This window comes from Hypanus sabinus, chromosome 29 (assembly GCF_030144855.1).
Source record: "Hypanus sabinus isolate sHypSab1 chromosome 29, sHypSab1.hap1, whole genome shotgun sequence".
Classification (NCBI taxonomy): Eukaryota; Metazoa; Chordata; class Chondrichthyes; order Myliobatiformes; family Dasyatidae; genus Hypanus; species Hypanus sabinus.
The window spans coordinates 5,406,225-5,426,774 of NC_082734.1; the positions used below are offsets into that span (position 1 = coordinate 5,406,225).

General features: G+C 41.5%; 1 protein-coding gene across 4 annotated transcripts in view; it reads left to right on the forward strand.

Moving 5' to 3' along the window:
• akt1s1 (AKT1 substrate 1 (proline-rich)) overlaps window positions 1–20,550 on the forward strand; it is a 49,208-nt gene that overhangs the window by 9,174 nt on the left and 19,484 nt on the right. For 3 of the 4 annotated variants that reach the window (XM_059953471.1, XM_059953472.1, XM_059953470.1), the window contains exon 2: window positions 14,747–15,236. In XM_059953471.1, coding sequence (XP_059809454.1) covers window positions 14,765–15,236 — 472 coding nt within the window. In that variant the 5' untranslated portion in view covers window positions 14,747–14,764. Of the gene's footprint in view, window positions 1–1,404; window positions 1,546–14,746; window positions 15,237–20,550 lie in introns of those variants that run through there. The other variant, XM_059953473.1, reaches the window with a different exon arrangement.

Genomic DNA, 20,550 nt, shown 5'->3' on the forward strand with positions numbered 1-20,550 from the left:
CAGGTTATTGAGACAGGCAGAAGATGAGATTGCTGGCACCTTGAATGATATCTTCATGTCCTCTCTAACCTCAGAAAATATCCCCAAGGACTGCTGAGTAGCTAATTCCTCATAAAGGGATGGAATCCAGGAAACTATAGCCTGGCAAGTCTCGTATCAGGGATACAGAAATTTCTAGAGAGGATTCTTAAAAGAATTTGCATGCATTTGGAACACCATTGCCCAATTAGGGACAGTTGATATGGCATTGTGTAGGACACAAGGTGGTTTAATACTGGGGTTTTTTACCTCCAAGGAGGTGTCAAAGTTGATTGAAGGTAAAGCTGTGGGTTTTAGTAAGGCGAGGTCAGTTATGGGAAGCTCATCCAGAAGATTAAAATACATGGAAACCATCGTGAATTGGTTGTTTGGATTCAAAATAGGTTTGTCTTTTGAAGACAGAGGGTGGGAGTGCTTATTCTGGTTGGAGAAGGTGGTGTTCTGCAGGGATCTGTATGGGACCTTTGCTGTTTGTAAAAAATCTGGATGAAAATGTAGATGGGTGGGTTAGTAAATTTGCAGAAAATACAAAGATTGGTGGTATGGATAGCATAGAAGACTGACAAAGGACACAGCAGGATATAGATCAGTTTAACTTGGCCAAATGTGAAGTATTGTGCTTTGGGAAATCAAATGTAAAAGACCAATACACTATTAATGGCAAGACCCTAAAAGTGTTGATGTGTAAAGCAATCTTCAGGTCTAAATGTATAACTCCCTGAAAGTGGTCAGGCATGTTAATAGGGTGTATGCTTGCTTTTCTTAGTCAAATTGAGTTCAAGAATCAGGAAGTTATGTTGCAGCTTCGTAAAACTGCTTAGACTGCATCTGGAGTGTTGCATTCAGTTCAGATTGCCCCACAGTAGGAAGGATGTCAACATTTTGGAGGGGTTTAGGTTTACCAGGATTAGAGGACATGCACTTTGTTTTCTTCCGGAGTACCTGAGATATGTTAGAAGTTTATAAGATTGAGAGGGATAGACAGAGTAGACGGCCACTATCGTTTTCCCAGGGTTGAAATGTTTAATACCAGAGGGCATGAAATTATGGTGAGTGTGGCTAAGTTCAAAAGAAATGTGCAGAATACAATTTTTCACACGGTCTTGGGTGCTTGGAATGTGCTACCTGGGGTAGTGGTGGAGAAAGCATGATAGAGGCATTCAAGAGGCTTCCAGGCACATGAATGTGCAGGAAATGAAAGGATTAATGTCATGTAGGCAGAAAGGATTGGCTTAGAAATGGACAATTAATTTAATTAGTTGGGCACATGATGTGGGTCCTTATTTGCAGTGGTATTTATTACTGGAGCAGTGTATTTCATTGTTAAAGAGTCTCTTGACCTGAATGACTGCAGAGTTTGTGCCAGGACAGTGGTGGAAGTATTGGAATAATTGGGCTTCTTCTGAGGTAGCACAGGCAGAATGTATGGATTGGCCTCACATGGAAGATTCTTTTGAATATCTGTGCTGCTGACACTGATATTTGTAGAGGAGATTCATGTAGAAGGTATGCTAGTATAGATCACTTGGGCAGAATGGCCTGCTTCTCTGCTGTATGATTCTGTGATTATCCATATCTGAACCTATGTTTTTAATTCTCAAGTGAAAGGCCTCTGAGCTTAGCTTAGAATAGCTTGATCTTGGGACAGCATGGTAGCGTAATGTTTGCAGCGCCAGGGTTCAATTCCTGTTTGTCTGTCCTCTGTATGACTGCATAGGACTCGTCCCGGTTTCCTCCCATATTCCAAAGACGTACGGAATAGGGTTAGTAAGTTGTTGGTATGCTAAATTGGCACCAGAAGCATGCCGACACTTATGAGCTCCCCCACCCATCTCAGACTGGGTTGGTATTTGATGCAAGCAACATGTTTTACTGTGTTTCAATGTGCATGTGACAAATAAAGTTTTATCTTTTTAATCGTTAAAGTGTAGGAATTGTTTCTGCAAAGAGAAAGCCAAAGTTGATCGATCTTAATTCAACCCAAAACCTCACTAACAGCCTTCCCACAGATGTTGCTTGATCTGTGAAGTTTCTTGAGCAGTTTTTTTATTTGCTTCAGATTCCAGTAACTGCAGTCCTGCAGAATGGGCATTGGCCCAAAACGTCAACTGAACCCGCTGATTTCCGCCAGCATTTTGTGTGTGTTATCTGCAGTCTCTTGTGTCTCTGATATTCCAATGAGATTTTATTGAGTGAGCTGTATATTTTAGGTTGGCTTTGTTAATGAGATGGTGGTTAACCTTGGTGGTCAGGTGCTAGTTGAGCAATTCCATGTCTTGTTTGAATCATGGCCTACATTCTGTAGGGAATGAGGTAGAATGAATCTATACAACTCCCCATCCAAGTAGTTCTTGAATTTTGCAGAACAAAACTATTTGCCCACCTTCAGGGCAGTAGAGATATCGGAGAGAATGTTAAAAGGCCAGCAATGTAGGAAGTGTTTGACATATTTGGTTTAACATTTACAAAAGTAACCACACTGGTAACCACTTCCTTTTTCTTCTTGGTTTGAATGATTCTTTAATCACTTTGTTTCATCATCATTATGTGCTGTGTCATATGACGTGGCAATTACAGTCAATGACCATGATTGTCCTTGGTTAATCTGTCCACAGAAGTGGTAGGCAGTGTCTTTACAAGATGGGTGACCTCCTGCCATTATCAGTACTCTTCAGTGGCATCAGTGGTCACATAACCAGGACTTGCGATATGCACCATCTGCTCATTTGACTATCCACCCCATGCTCCCATGGCTTCACGTGACTCTGGTTCCTGGATGGGGGGCTATATTAGTGCTACACCTTGCCCAAGGGGGACTTGCAGGCTAACGGAGGGAAGGAGCGCCTTGCACCTCCTTTGGTAGAGGCGTATCTTCACCCTTGTATCAACACTGCTCTCCAGTCTAACTTGAGGCAGTCCACTGCATCAGAAACACTATAAATTGTAAGTTGTTTTGGGGATAGTGTGATATGTGAGAGGTGATATTAGGAGTTTGAGGAGATTTGGCATGTCACCAAAGACTGGAGCAAATTCCCGCCTATGGACCAAGGAGAGCATTCTAATGGGTTGCATCACCATCTGGTGTGGAGGGGCCACTGCAGAGTGTTTCAAGCTCCAGCAATAGACTCCCCTGCATAGAGGATATCTTCAAAAGGTGACGTCCATCACCCTGGATGTGCTCACTACCATCAGAGAGGAGGTATAGGTGACTGAAGACATAATCAATGTGCTAGGAATAGCTTCTTGTCCTCCACCACCAGATTTCTGAATGGGCAAAGAACATAGACACTATCTCACTGTTTTTGCACTAATTTAATGTTTTATTGATCTATTTCTTGCAACTTATAGTATTTTTTTATTGCACTGTACTGCTGCCACAAAACAAATTTCATGGTGTATGCCAGTGATAAACCTGATTGATACATGTTCACTGTAACTTGTGAAACTATTATACTATTGAGTATTGAAATTGTCATTCACAAAATCAATGGCCACTTGTAAAATGTGTGTCTTTGCTTTGTCATTTAATGATTGGAAGTGTGCCAGTTGCTTGATGTGTTCATTCTGAGGCTCTGCTGACTCAGTGGAAGTGCTCATCTGATGACTATGTCTGGCATAACTATGTTTTCAGCAGTTTGGACCGGGTTCATTCTCTTTTAACATGGGCTTATAAAATTGAGGAGGGATAGCTGGTTAGAACCTATTTTCCAGGGCAGGGCCTCCAGAATGAGAGGAGAGAAGTTTAGAGATTTGAAGGATGAGAAGGTAATGGTTATCTAGAGCAAGCTGCTGGAGGTGGGGTAGGGGCATTTAGTTACAATATTTGATAAGCGCTTGGATAGGGACTTGCAGGCCATTGGGATTGGCATAGATAGGCATTGTGGTCAACAGGGATGAGATGTGCTGAAGGGACCTGTTTCTGTAGCAACACATGCAAAATGCTGGAGGACCTCAGCAGGCCAGGCAGCATCTATGGAAAAGAGTGAAAGGTCAATGTTTCGGGCCGAGGCCCTTCATCAGGCCTAGAAAGGAAGAGAACTCTGCATAAAGGGGGCGGGGGGAGAAGTACAAGGTGGTAGGTGATGAGTGAAGCTGGGAGAGGGGGAGGGGTGAAGTAAAGTGAGAGAAAGGGCTGGAGAAGGGGGAATCTGATAGAGGGATGGTCATGGAAGAAAAGGAAGGGGAAGGAGCACCAAAGGGAGGAGATGGGCAGGTAAGGAGATGAGGTCAGAGAGGGAAACAGGAATGGGGATTGATGAAGTGGTGGGGGGGGGACAATTACCGGAAGTTCAAGAAGTCAAAGTTCATGCCATCAAGTTGGAGGTTACCCAGAACTGTTTCTGTGTTCCATTTATGGTTCTTGTGGTTGATGCTCTTCTGAGCTGCTGCTTTCATCAACTTTTGTCATTTCCTTCAAATTTGTATCAAATTTTGGCATTCACATGAAGCTCTTCTAAAATTAATGAAGTTGGAGAAGTTCTGTAAGGAGTTTGTATGGCCTCCCCTATGGAATGTGCGGGTTTTCCCCAGGTATTCCAGTTTCCTCCCACAGATGTACCAGGTAGGTTAACTGATCATTGTAATTTGTCCTGTGGTTACAATAGGGTTCATTGGATTTTTGCCTGGTGTGGCTCAAAGGCCCTACTGCACGCTGTATCTCTAAATAAATAAATTTGAAATGATTGAACAGATTTGGAGAAAAACATGAGATGCTGCAGGTGCTGGAAATCCAGAGAAAGAGACAACGAAATGCTGGAGGAATTCATCAGGTCAGGCAGCAAATATAGACAGGAGACCCTTCAAAGGATGTTGTCTTGAAATGTTGACTCTGTATTCCTCAGATGCTGCCTGGCCTAACGAGTACCTTCAGCATTTTGTCTGTGTTACTTTAGAGAATAGCAGGGCAATATCCTGAGCAATAGTTATTTCATGAGTACAGATTTTAAAAAAACATATCTGGTCACGATCCTGTAAACAGAAATGTGATATTACTGTGCATCCATTAGCTACACAAATCATTTGTAAAGGTTGAGTCTTGAGTTTGAGGTGCTAAAGTAATTATAATTTAGTTTTTATTGCCTTTCACTTGCTACATTAGTGCAATTTTACTAGCAATAAAACAAAGTTATTGATCTCCCAGACTTTTGGCTGCAGGCTGCAATCTATTTTCATCGCTGCAAACGATCCTTGCTGTAACTCAACCCTACTGACCCGACAATGAGGTAAAGTCCTACTTGCTACGTGAGTGTTGTGTACATGTTTATTGGCAATAGCTTCTTTCCACTCTGTAGCTGTTTCCTAAATGTACAGTGTGTACAAATGTGCCAGAGCTATTCTGTACCTGTGCTGAAAGTATGCTCTTGTATGGAGACTGCACAGTTTTAACTCCGGAGGGAGCAATGTGTCACAGCAAGATGTTTGCCTTGGGACATATGGTTTAGCTAGCTGGAGCTGAGTTGGAATCTGTACAGTGTTTTAATGCCTTTGGTGGGGCATGTAATTACAGCTTCGCTGTTTACAAACTCTTTCTAAATATGTAAGTGGCAATAAATGGATTAATTTTTTTAACATGGATTTCCTTCATTATAATAACTTGGTCTTTTATACAGGCTAATATATATCTTTAATGCTGGTATTAAATGTATTTAATACTAGGGAGTTCCCAGGAATACCAAGAACTAACTAAATATACTCAATGGCCGCTTTATTAGGTACACCTGTACACCTCATTAATGCAAATATCTAATCAGCTAATTATGTGGCAGCAACTCAGTGCGTAAGAGATTGCAGACCTGGTCAAGGGGTTCGATTGTTGTTCGGACCAAACATTAGAATGGGGAAGGAATGTAATCTAAGTGTCTTAGGCTGTGCAATGATTATTGGTGCCAGATGGGATGGTCTGAGTATCTCAGGATTGCTGATTTTTTCCCCCCTCCACACATCATGGTCTCTAGAGCAGGAGTTTCCAACCTGGGGTCCATGGACCCCTCAGTTAATGGCATAAAAAGGGTTGAGAACCCCTGCACTAGAGTTGACAGAGAATGGTGAGAAATCAAGTAATAGGCAGTTCTATGAGTAAAAATGCTTTGTTAATGAGAGAGGTCAGAGGAGAATGGTCAGAATTGTTCAAGCTTACAGTAACTCAAATAACCACTCATTACAACAGAGCATCTCTGGATGCACAACACATCAGACCTTGAAACAGATGGGCTACAGCAGCAGAGGACCACACCAGCTCCACTCCTGTACCTAATAAAGTGACCACTGAGGATATATGCTATGAAACAGACTAGGTGGCAATGTCCTTTTAATGCATTAGCCCCTCCAGTACGTCCATGTATGTTCAGCCAGATACTTGCTAAACTGGCAATGACAATTGTCTCTGGTCTGTTCCTTAATTTAGATACTGTCATTTCCTATCATTGCTGTTACCAGGACAGCATGGTAGTGTAGTAGTTGGTGCAGTCCAGGCCCCAGAGTGTGTCGAAGCAACAGAACCCGATGTTTGGGCTATGATTTAGGTGCTGGTCTTTACGGTACTCTCAAGACCATAAAGAATGATACCATTAAAGTCTTAGACTTCAAGTACCTTGGGTCAATAATGATGAGTTTGGAGAAGGGCATAAAGATACGGAAGGCATTGGCATGAGGGCTGTGAACGACATGAAGGAAATCTGGAGGTCGAACCTGACCAGAGGGCTCAAAAAGAGGATCTTCATAGCAGTCATGGAGTCCATTCTCACATATGGATGCAAGACGTGGACAATCACCAAGACCATGTGAAAGTCACTAGATGGTTGCTATACATGAGTGCTCCAGATAGCTCTTGACGTAAGCTGGTAACAGCACATGATGAACGTCGAGCTCTATGACGACCTAACAATGCTCACTACTAAAATCAAGGCGAGAAGACCGCAACTAGCGGGGCACTGTCTACGCCACCGTGAGCTACCTGCCAGCCTAGTCATCACATGGGAGCCCAAGCATGGGCGGATGAACCCTGGGCGCCCTCCCAAGACTACGGTCAGCATGCTCCTAGAAGATAGTGGCACGGCTAATGTAAATGAACTGAACACATGGAGGAGTGAAGAGTCTGTCATCGTGCCTGACGCCGGCCCCCTAGGCCTGGGTCAGCATAGTAGTAACAGTAGTTAGGTGCTGGACCAGTTTGAAAAGGTCAAGGCCTGAGACAAGGGATGGGCAGGTTCAGTTTGCTGCTCCATGATGTTTACTCGGTTCTGTGCTGAACTAAGTTTCTGTGGATGGACTGTCTTTGTGGGCTTCAGTTCAGAATGCTATTTGCTTCTATTTATTGTTTGCATGAATTTTTTTTCTTACTGCAGATTACATGTTTCACAGTCTTTATGGTATTGTTTTGCAGGGTCTTGGTTTTGTGATTGCCTGTAAAGGTGAATCTCAAAGTTGTTTAATGTATACATACTTTGATAATAAATGTACTTTGAATGCTATTACAGCAGCCAGCGACCCGGGTTCAATATCCTTTGCTGTCTGTAAGAGTTTCCTCTGGGACCTCAGGTTTCCTCCCATATTCCAAAGGCACACAAGTTGGTAGGTTAATTGGTCACGTGGATGTAATTGGTTGACACAGGCTCTTTGTGCTGGCGGGCCTGTTAACTGTAACTCAAAATAAACATTACCTTGTTCATTACAAACTCTCAACTTCAGGTTTATTGTCATTCAACAATACACATGTATGCAGCTAAATGAAACATTATTCCTCTGGGGCCAAGGTGCAGAACACGTTTCATACAGTCACACACAGCATGCATAGTTGCGTCCCAGCACTTGTGGTCACAAAATAATATTAGTCCAAGTCCCTGAGCAGCATGTCCTGAAGATTGACAGGTTGACATTAGAGTGCAAGATGCCTGTTTTTGTAAGACAGTATAATGTTACTGGCACTATTATAATAAAAGAAACAGTTGTATAATATGTTAAACAGCAGACAGGAAGAAAGGAAGGTTCAGGCAGATCCAATGCTGACACTTTTGGGCAGCATGGTAGTGCAGTGGTTAGCTCAAAACTTTACAGCACAGATGACCTGGGTTAATTTCATGTTGCTGCCTGTAAAAAGTTTGTACGTTCTCCCCAAAACACGTGTGTTTCCTCTGGGTGCTATGGTTTCTTCCCATGGTCCAAAGATGTACCAGTTGGTAGGCTAATTGACCATTGTAAATTGTCCTGTGATTAGGCTAGGATTAAATTTGGGGATTGCTGGGCGGTGGGGCTCAAAGAGCCTTATTTGTGCTGTATCTCAATAAACAATAAATAAATAAAACAGAATTGAATATATTATTGAAGCCTAAATTAAGGTGAGGGGTAAAGAGCTGGAAGTGGGTCTTTTTGGGCAGCTTAATCAAAATAAGTGCATGGCTGCCATCATTTCTGTGCTTTCCTTAAAAGTTTTGTTTGTCATAAATAATCCCAAAAACATTGACATAAATTATACAGCAACTCATACAAAATGGGATGTCACAGTAGCATAGTGGTTAATGCAAAGTTATTACAGCTGGGGGTGTCAAGAGTTCAGAATGCAATTCCAATGCCACCTGTAAGGAGTTTGTGTGTGTGTGTGTGTTTTCTCCTACAGTCCAGTTAGTAGGTTAATTGGTCGTTGTAAAATGTCCTGCGATTAAGCAGGTGGGTTGCTGGGCCGGAAGGGTCTGTTGCGTGCCATATCTCTAAGTAAAGTGCAATAGATGCTGCTGGAACTCAGCAAGTCAAGCGGCAACCACAGAGACACAAATGATTCACGTTTCAGGCCTTACATTAAAAACTTGTAAAAATTGTGTATAAGAAAAAATAAAAATATTTGACCCAAAAAAAAATGCCAGGTCCATTTCAGTGCAAAGAGATTAATGTGATCAATCAGTGCTGCTAATCTATTGTGGTGAGAATTTTTTCTGCCTGATCGATTGGGGAAAAATTGAATGTTTGGAAGGAAAATTATCGATCTATTGAGATACAGTGTGGAATGGGTCCTTCCGGCCCTTGAGTCATGCCGTTCAGTGCCCCAATTTAATTCTAGCCTAATAATGGGACAACTTGCAATAATCAATTAACCTACCAACTGGTGTGTGTTTGGACTGTAGGTGGAAACCAGAGTACTGGGGGGGGGGGGGGGGGAATGTGGTTGGAGCCCATGGAGTCGTGGAGAACAAGTGGAGGTCAAGTCATTGGTGTATTTAAGGCAGAGATAGATAGGTTCTTGATTAGCCAGGGCATCAAAGAGTATGAGATGAAGTTGAGGGAGTGGGGATGATTGGAAGAATTGGATCAGTCCATGATTGAATGGTGGGACAGACTTGAAAGGCTGAATGGCCTACTTCTGCTCCTAAATCTTATGGTCTTATGAACGCTTAGGTTTCCTCCCACATTCCCAGGTTAATTGGTCACATGGTTGTACTTGGGCAGTGCAGGCTTGTTGGGCCAATTATCATGCTGTATCTCTAAAGTATCATCTACAAGTCATTTGATAGGCATGTCAGGTCATGTATTCTTGTATTTATCCTAGATTCGTGGTCTGGTGTCACACAAACAAGTAACAATCTTTTTGTTCTTTTCCGTGCCTTGTAGTGTATTCCTTGTCTTTTTTAGCATTTTGTCTGTTTTTTTTAAATGAGGCCAAGTTGATGGATCAACGCTCACCCAGCACAAATGGAAAGTGTGCAAGGAGCCAGCTGGATTCAAACCTGAGACCACTTGCCTCAAAGTCCAGTGCTGATGCCACTACACCACTTGCTGGCAGTAACAATCTTTTTCACTCCTTGGAAATTAGAAGCATCTTGCACTTGTACACTATTTTCTCCTGCTTTCGGATGAAGTGCTGATTAATGTGATTAATTTTGATTGGTACTTTACAGGTGGCTTGTGTGTGATTGGTCAGTAGGCCTCTTTCTGGAGTGCTTGGGGGAATATCAGCTAACTTGCTGAGCAAAGTGGGTAAATGCACCAGGATGAGACCACCTTCAAGTTGGTGCAACACCTTGTATTCTCTTTGGGTAACCTTCAACCTGATGGAATGAATATTGATTTCTTCTTCTGGTAACCAAATTCCACTCCTTCCCTCTTCCTCTATTCCCCACTCTGACCTTTTACTACTCCTCATCTGCATATTACTTGCCCCAGGTTCCCTGCTTCCCTTTTTCCTATGGTCCACTCTCCGCTCCCATCAGATTCTTTCTTCTCTAGCCCTTGACCTTTCCCAACCACCTGGCTTTCTCCCCCCACCCCCCACCCCTCCACCTTGTTATTCTGGGATCTTCTCTCCACCCCCCCCCCCCTCCGCCTTCCTTTCCAGTCCTGAAGGAAGGTCTCAGTCCAATGTATTTATTCACTTCCATAGATGCAGTCTGACCTGCTGAATTCCTCCAACATTGTATGTGTGTTGATTTTAAAAACAAGTAGATCATTCAGTGTGCCCTGCTTTTCAAGATTATGGCTATTCTTTTGACTCAGTACCACATTCTCATACTAACCCCATAATTCCCTCAATTTCAAAAAAATTGGTCTCCCCTTTCAGATGGAGCTTTCACAGCTGTCCTGTGTACAGAATTACTAATTGTGCTCTGAATTGCGAAACTTTGTTCTGTCCTAAGTTACTGGCTGCTTAGTCTGATCTCACAGACTCGCCCTCTTCAACTGTTGTTAAAACCCAAGCAACTGGTGCTACTTGAGGGGGCAACTCACAGACTTTTGGATGGAGTGGTGCATTTATGTTTACTTTTAATCCAACTGAGCTATTGGGGTCTAGATGCCTCCTGTCGTCTGAAAGATGATGTCTTTGATACGGTGGTACTTCCTCAATATTGCAGTGCAGCGTCAGTCAATGGTGTGTACTTCACTCTCTAGATTAGGGATTGAACTAAAACTTACAGCACCACAAATAGCAAAAGACTATTTACTAACCTTGAAGGTTCACTAGATGAGCGTTCTTATTAACGTTACAGCAACTGGCAAAGTGTTGCAGAGAATTTGTTAAACAGATGGGTCATCGAGCCAGTTTGGCTGGTTCTGGCGTATTGATTATTTACTTTGTCTGACTAGTCTCTCTTTCCCCTCCAGCCTTGTTGCAAAACCCTGTATGCACATGCACGCACACATGTTTTATACATTATATATCTTTTATGTATATTTAAAGTAAATTTCTTAACAAAGTGCACATACCGGGATGTCACAGTATACTACCTTGAGTTTAATTTTCTTACGGGCTTTTACAGCAAGTATAAAAAAAGCACAATAGAATTAATGAAAAACTTACTGATAAATTACAGATGTGCAAAAGATGCCAAATTGTGAAATTGTAAAAAGAAAAATGGTTAGATAAATAAGTAAAAATAATATTAATGACTAGTTGTAGAGTCTTTCAAAATTAGTCTGTAGTTTGTGGAATTCAGCTCAAAGTTAGACCATAAAACATAGGAGCAGAATTAGGTCATTCAGCCCATCGAGTCTGCTCCACCATTTCAACATGGCTGATCCCAGATCTCACTCAACCCCATATACCTGCCTTCTTGCCTTATCCTTTGATATCAGTTGGGGTTAGCAAAGTTGTCCATGCTGGTTCAGAAGCTGATGGCCGAGGAGTATTTATTTCCTGTTCATTGACTAACTCTGATTTGCTCTGTGACTAAAGTCAGTTAAAGATAAGTTTTGTTTTGGGAGAAAAGGAAGGTTTGAGCATGGTAGCATAGTGCTTTACAGTGCCAGTGACCTGGTATGAAAAACTGTGCTTTTTGTACATATGTACATTTGTAAGAAAAAGTTTGAGCCCTTTGCAATTTCTGATCTTCTGCATTAATTGCACAAAATGTTTTCTGGTCTTCATCTAAGTCACAATATTAGACCAGCACAATCTGCCCAAACTCATAACACACAAACAGTTGTACTTTTCATGTCTTTATTGAACACATTGATTAATCATTCACAATCCACGCTGGAAAAAAGTATGTGAACTCTTGTGTATATAATAACTAGTAGAATCTCCTTAGCAGCAATAACCTCCACCAAACATTCTCTGTAGCTGCTGATCAGCCTTGCACAACAATGAGGAGGAATTTTAGACCATTCCTCCATACAAAACTATTTCAGTTCAACAATATTTCTGAGATACTTTGCATGAACAGCCCTCTTCAGGACATGCCACAGCATCTCAATTGGGTTAAGGTCTGGACTCTGACAGCCACTTCAAAACGAAACTTAAAAAGAAAATTTAATTCTGTTTCAGATCATTGTCTTGTTGCATCATCAGCTTCAGGTGACAGCTACTACCCTGACATCCTCCTGTAAATGTCTTGATACGATTTTGAATTTGTTGTTCCCTCTACGATTGCAGGCTGTCCGGGCCCTGAGGGAGCAAAGGAGCAAGAAACCATAATGCTCCTTCCACCATGCTTCACAGTTGGGATGAAGTTTTGGTGTTTCTTTTCTCACTCCAAATAGAGTGGTGTGCATTTCTGCCAGAAAGTTCAACTTTTGTCTCGTATATCCACAGAACATTGTCCCAGAAGTGTTGTGGAACATCCAGGTGGTCTTTTAGATGTGCAACAATTTAATTTTTTTTCAGTTGTTTCCTAGGGGTCCTTCCATGAACACCATTCTTGTTCACTGTTTTTCTTATAGTGGACGCTTGAACAGAGACCTTAGCAAGTTCCAGAGATTTCTGCAGGTCTTTTGCTGTTACATTTGGGTTCTTTTTCAGCTCTGTGCTCTTGCTGCAATCTTTGCAGGATGCCTACTCCTAGGGAGAGTAGCAACTGTACAACTGTACTAAATTTGCTCCATTTGTACATAATTTCTCTTATTATGGACTGGTGAGCATTCAGATCTTTAGAAATGCTTCTGCAGCCTTTTTCCAGCTTCATGCATCTCTACAATTCTTATAAGGTCCTCTGAAAGTTGATTTGATCGAAGCATGGTGCACATAAACAGATTTCTCTTGAGAAGAGCAGGTTCTGTCTGTAACCTGACTTAGTGTGCTTTTTTTTCATGGGGCAGGGCAACTCTACTATCCATACCTCCAATCTCATTGATTGGAACAAGGCATGTCCTAGGTGATGGGAGTCCTTAAATGATGGACGCTGCCTTTTTGAAGCATTGCTTCTTGAAGATGTACTGGATACTATGGAGGCCAGTGCCCATCCATGATGGAGCTGGCAGAGTTTACAACTCTACAGCTTATTTCAATCCTGTACAGTAGCCTCCCCACACCCCCCTACCACCGTACCAGATGGTGATGCAGCCAGTTAGAATGCTGTCCACAATTCACCTGTAGAAATTTGTGGGTCCTTTGTGACGTGCCAAGTTTCCTCAAACTCCTCATGAAGTATGCCTGCTGCGTGTTGTCTTTGCATTTGCATCGATATGTAGGGCAGGATAGATCCTTGGATGTTGATGCCTAGTAACTTGAAATTGCTCACTCTTTCCATTTCTGATCCCTCTGAGGACTGGTGTGTTCCCTCATCTTGCCCTTTCTGAAGTCCACGATCAGTATAGATCATAATAACCTGTGTGTGTATATATTAAAAAAAAATTGTTTCCTGTTGAATGTTCCACCTGTCCTCGCTGACCATAAGAAACAGTTTGCCCTTGTCTGCTCCATGAAAGTCCTGCTGTAAAACATCTCTGTCCAACCTTTTGTTCCCCTTGCGGGGGGCGGTGGTGGTGGAGGATTCAATATTTTCCTGCTTCCCAACATAGCATAGTCAGTTCTTGTACTATTAGTGAATTTCCTCTGTATGTACAGAATCAAGTTTAATATCACTGGCATGTGTCGTGAAATTTGTTAACTTAGTGACAGCAGTACATTGCAATAGTAACATTGGAAAAAAAAAGTAAATCAATTACAGCAAGTGTGTGTATATATATTAAATAGTTTTATTTAAAATAGTGCAAAAACAAATAATAAAAAAAGTGAGGTAGTGTTCATGGGTTCAATATCCATTTAAGAATCAGGGGAGGAAGCAGCTCCTGCATCACTGAGTGTGTGCCTTCAGGCTTCTAAACCTCTTTCCTGAAGGCAACAATGAGAAGAGGGCATGATGTGGGTTCTTAATAAAGGACGTCACCTTTCTGCGGCACCGTTTCTTGAAGATGTCTTGGATACTATAGAGCTGACTAATTTTAGAACTTTGTGTAGCTTTTAATCCTGTGCATTAGCACCCCACCCGTCTCTCCCATACCAGACAGTGATGCAACCTAACAGAATGCTCTCCATAGTACATCGTCATTTTTATTGTCATTTTGACTATAACTGCCATGAACAGTACATAGTAAAAATGAGACAACGTTTTTCAGGACCATGGTGTTGCACAGTACAAAAACTAGACTGAGCTACGTAAAAAAAACAACAACAACAACAACACTAGACTACAGACCTACCCAGGACTGCATAAAGTGCATAAAACAGTGCAGGTATAATAATAATTAATAAATAGGACAATGGGGCACTAAGGTGTCAGTCCAGGCTCTGGGTATTGAGGAGTCTGATAAATCTATAGAAGTCTTCGAGTGTTTAGGGTGACAAACTAAATCTCCTTAAACTGATGAAATATAGCTGCTATATTTCAAAAAGGCATCCTCCAATGTGGTAGTCAGAATGAAATAAAATAATTTAGCTGAAACCTTACCATTGTTGTCTTAGCACACACTTCTAATCCTACTGTCTTGTCTTTCTGTTATCCCACAGGCAACTACACCTACTATAATGATGACTGACATGCTTGATAACCACCGAGAGAGTTGGGACTCTCTAATCTGTGCAGTGGACAAGTATCGTCAGCAAACGGGCAATGATGTTGCCCTGTTGACTGCTTACCGGCCGAAGCTGCAATCAAACCTTGCCTATGTGGTCCATGGCACTGGGACTCTCTCGGACGCCACCAAGCACTACCTGGACGATATTGCTGTTTTCCACAAGACCTCTACCTACACCAACTGTGCCATCCCCGAGCGTGGCAATGCAAAAGACACAAAGGAGGATGAAAGCAGTGCTGAGGACTCCTTCTCCAAGAGCTACCCGTCCATTTATGGCAAGGGGAGCTTATCATCTGACAGTCAGAGCTCAACAAAACTGAGACCAGCGACGGAATGTGACTCTGGAGCTGCAGAGACTGATGAGAGAACGGCCTCTGAAAGCGAAAGAGATGTGGATAGATGTAACTTGGATGATCCTTCAGGTAAAGAACCACACAGTTGCAATTTCTACACTGAGTAGACTTAACATGCAAAAACCACATTGAGTTGATGTGTAGGTGAAAGGTCAAAGAGAGGGTACTTAGGAGAAAAGGAAGGTGTGACATGGTAACGTAGTGGTTAGCAAAATGCTTTACAGCACAAGCAACCCAGGTTCAATTCTGCCACTGTCCTGATCATTGAACACATTTAATGGAACACTGCCACAAGAAAGCAGCATGCATTCCCAAGGGCCCCACTATCCAGGCCATACACTTTTCTCTCCACTACTATCGGGTAAGAGGTGCAGGAGCCTTGGGTACCACACCAGCAGGTTTAGGAACAGTTACTGCCCTTCAACCATCAGGCTCCTGAACCAGTATGGATAACTTCACTCATCTTAACACTGAACTGATTTCATAACCGATGGACTCGCTTTCAAGGACTCTTTACAACTTGCGTTCTCGGTGTTACTTTTACTTCCACAGTTTGGCTCCTTTTGCAATTAATTGTTTGTCAGTCTTTTATTTGTGTATGCTTTTTTTTCATAAATTCTGTTATTTTCCTGTGAATGCCTACAAGAAAATGAGTCTCAAGGTAGTATATTGTTATACATACACACACTCACTCACTCACACAATAAATTTGACTTTGGCTGTCTGCAATAAGTTTGTATTGTCTCCCTGTGACTGTGGGATTCTTCTGGGGCTCCATTTTCCATCTATATTCTAAAGACATACGGGTTAGTGAGTTGAGTGCAAGTTATCTTGTTGCCAGAAGTACATACGGCAACATTTGCAGGCTGCTCAGCACAATCATCACTGATGTGATTTGACACAAAGACCACACTTCACTGTCTGCTTTGAGGTACATATGACAAATAAAGCTAATCTTTAAGAGGTATCTCTGTCAGCATCTGTTATGTACCCTGGCCATTTCTTAAAACAATTGAGACCCATGAGAAAGACCATTCTAATGTAAAACCACTGAGCAAGGACCACATTATCTCTTCAAATCATTTGTCAATATAATGCTAATACCTTCAATTTCACTGTTCTCTCCAAAGTCCTTGCTGGGCAGTCAATCTGCATGCAAGATGTTGCTTCACAATCCACAGACCTGTACCTTATTTTCCATTTAAAGTAATATTTTGGTTTATTTTTGACATTATCTCCCTCTCCCCAAATGTCTCCCAAAAAATGACACTGCTGCTGTGCCTCTTACCTTGTTGGCATTTAGGGCAGCAGTGAAGGACCTCCATCTCTCTGTCCTTGGCCACTTTCTCTATTTTGCCCCAGGTAAGGTTCAGAGTCCTCATTTCTGCCTCTGCAGTTGTCTTTGGTCTCCCACATTTTCTCCGTCCTTCAGGGGTCCAATGAAGTGCTATCTTGATGATGGAGTTGACCTCTCTTCTCATCACATCCCCAGTCCAGCTCTAATGTTTTCTCATGATGATTGTGGCCATGTTCTCTTGGTGATACTGGAGGAGTAGGGTGTAGCTGGAGATCTCTTTTGGCCAGAAGATAGGGAAATCTTCTGGTGGTTCATGGTGTGGAATGACGAATACTTGGCAAGGTCTTTCTCTGTCATGCACCAGCATTCTGTCCCATGCAAGAGTGTGAATAGAACACAGCTCTGGTGTAGCTTCACTATGGTTTGGACACTATACTTGGTTGATCCCCTAGTGAGCAAAAAGATAGTCTGATTCTCCAGTGCAATGCCAAGGAAGCACCACTCTTTTTGACATCTTTCTGGTGAGACATTAAACCAACACCCTACTAGCTCGCTTGAGGAAACAAAGATCCAATATTTCACAGGTACACTCCCTGATGTCCAGAACCAAATATACCAACCGCAAGGCTTGATCAAGCACTTCGTCTTTGGAAAACCATGACCCTGCATCTCAAAAGCTAAAGATATTAGCTTTGTATGTCACATGTACAACATAGAGTGAAATGCATTGTGTCAATGACCATCAGAGATCAAAGGTAGGTAGCCTGCAAGTGTTGCTGCACTTCAGGTAATAACATAGCATGCCACAACCCACTAACTCTAACCGTACTTCTTTGGAATGTGGGAGGAAACTGGAGCACCTGGAGGAAACATTTCAACAGGAAGGAATATACAAACTTGTTTACAGAGACGCCGGAATTGAACTCTGAACTCGCTTCGAGCTGTAATAGTGTTGTACCATCTGCTATGCTACCGTGAAGTTTTAATCTTCACTGTCTTTGTATGCAGAGCTAGTTATTTGTGTACTGTGAACTTCCCAAGGGAACTTGTCTGTGTTAAACCCACCGACCAGCTGTGAATTGAGATTTGATCCAGATTTCCCATTCAGAAAGCAAATGACCCAAAGAAGAAAAATGATGTCATGCTGTTAGAATGTGCACAGACATTACGGATTTCCCGTGTCTCTGCAGCAACTGAGCCATGTGGCCATTCCTCCTTAACTGCTTGTGTCCTGTCTGCATTGAATGGGGTTTCCCTGACATGAAATAGAATGCAAGCTGCATAACACTGGGTCAAGTTTCTGAAGATTGTGATGAACTCTGGGCTATAGTACCCTACATGCCATTTCAGTACGAGCCAGATTTAAATAGAGCTATGTAGTTATCTGGTTAACTATGATCTTTGATCAGCTATATTCCTGCTGACTGGCCCTCACTTCCCCAATTTCTGCAAGGTCAGGTCCAAAAGTATCGCTTCTAACCAAAAATAATCCTTGTTCATTTCCTAGTAAAAACATTGGACTTTCTCCACTATACCTTGTGTTTTTGATATGTAAATAGGTCATAAAGTGGAGGAACAGTTTACTCTTAAGACCTCGGGGTCATGATCTGACATTCCTACAGTCAGGTTTCCTTCTCTTTATCCTAATAGCCCTCTTAACTGATTACATCCATCTATCACGTCCTTGAACTTAAGACTGTGTCCACAGCCTTGTGCAAAGAGTTTCAAAAGCTTGCAACCTTCCGAGATAAATTCTTCCTCATCTTAATTTTTTAAGTGGGCTCCCTCTGATGTGAGACCTTGTCGTCTGGATTTGGACTCTCCTATGAAAGGAACTCCTTGCAGCCTTTGCCCTGTCTAGCCCCCTTTTTTGCTGTGTATGTTTCAATAAGATCACCTCTCTTTCTAAATTGTCCCATCCTGTTTAACCTTTCCTCGTAGGGCAACCCCGGGTGCCTTTTATCTATCTATCTATCTATCTATCTATCTATCTATCTATCTATCTATCTATCTATCTATCTATCTATCTATCTATCTATCTATCTATCTATCTATCTATCTATCTATCTATCTATCTATCTATCTATCTATCTATCTATCTATCTATCTATCTATCTATCTATCTATCTATCTATCTATCTATCTATCTATCTATCTATCTATCTATCTATCTATCTATCTATCTATCTATCTATCTATCTATCTATCTATCTATCTATCTATCTATCTATCTATCTATCTATCTATCTATCTATCTATCTATCTATCTATCTATCTATCTATCTATCTATCTATCTATCTATCTATCTATCTATCTATCTATCTATCTATCTATCTATCTATCTATCTATCTATCTATCTATCTATCTATCTATCTATCTATCTATCTATCTATCTATCTATCTATCTATCTATCTATCTATCTATCTATCTATCTATCTATCTATCTATCTATCCTTCCCTCCATGCAAATAACTTTAAATTTCAGGAGGATCAGAATTGTTCACAACACTCCAGATATAATCTTAGTATTGTGTTGAACAGTTGCAGTAAGAATTCCTTACATTTGTATGTTAGATGGCCACTTCATTATATTAAGTCTCTGTACACCTTATTAATACAAATATCTAATCAGCCAAATGTGTGGCAGCAACTCAACGCATGAAAGTATGCAGACATGGTCAAGAGGTTCAGTTGTTCAGACCATCAGCGGAATGGGGAGGAAATGTGATCTAAGTGACTTTGGCCATGGAATGATTGTTAGTGCCAGTTTGGGTGGATTGAGTATCTCAGAAACTGCTGATCTCCTGGGATTTTCATACACAATAGTCTCTAGCATTTACAGAGAATGGTGCAAGCAAAAAAAAAAAAAAAAATCCAATCGGGCAGTTCTGTGCGCAAAAATCCCTTGTTAATGAGAGAGGTCAGAGGAAATTGCTGTAAAACATTAAGTTTCACAACATATGCCAATGATATTAAACCTGATTCAGATTCTGTGTGTGGCCAGACTGGTTTAAGCTGACATAACTGCACAAATCAACAATGGTGTGCACAAGAGCATCTCTGAACACACAAACACACAACACATCCAACTTTTCAATGGATGGGCTACAGCAGCAGAAGACCACAAACGTACACTAAGTGGCCACATTTAGCTTCCAGGAGGTATCTAATGAAGTGGCTACTGAGTGTCTAGTGCAGTTATGGTTGCATTACTGTTCCTTGTACTATTATTTACAGGTTGCTAGGTTGAAAATTACCACCTTGCTGTTTCCTTGTAGTTGGCATGTCTGTTCTCCATGCTAATATGTGGAGTCAAGCACCTTGGTCTCCGATATGACCACCTTTTACTATTAGATTAGACAATTTACTAGGATGTTACCTGGGTTTCAGCAATTAAGTTACAGAGAAAGGTTGAACAAGTTAGGTCTCTATTCATTGGAGCGTAGAAGGTTGAGGGGGGATTTGATCGAGGTATTTAAAATTTTGAGAAGGATAGATAGAGTTGACGTGAACAGGCTGTTTCCATTGAGAGTAGGGGAGATTCAAACTAGAGGACATGATTTGAGAGTTAGGGGGCAGATGTTTAAGGGAAACACGAGGGGGTATTTCTTTACTCAAAGAGTGATAGCTGTGTGGAATGAGCTTCCTGTAGAAGTAGTAGAGGCCAGTTCAGTTGTGTCATTTAAGGTAAAATTGGATAGGTGTATGGACAGGAAAGGAGTGGAGGGTTATGGCCTGAGTGCGGGTAGGTGGGACTAGGTGAGATTAAGGATTCGGCACGGACTAGGAGGGCCATATGGTTATATGGTTTTGATGGAAATTGAATGCCTTCAAGATGTCCAAATACATTTCCTCATTCCCTTTATCCTCTGAAGTTTCCTTGAATATTTGGTTAGTTGTACACTCTCTCTGCTTCATGGAAGTTGTACTAAATTGATCAGTTTTTTTCAAGTAGGCTTTTTTATAACAAAGTTCAAAGTACATTTATTATCAAATTATGTTTACATTATACAACCCTGAGATTCATCTCCTTGGCAGCCATGAAACAAAGAAACCCAAAAGAACCATTAAAAAAAAAATCAA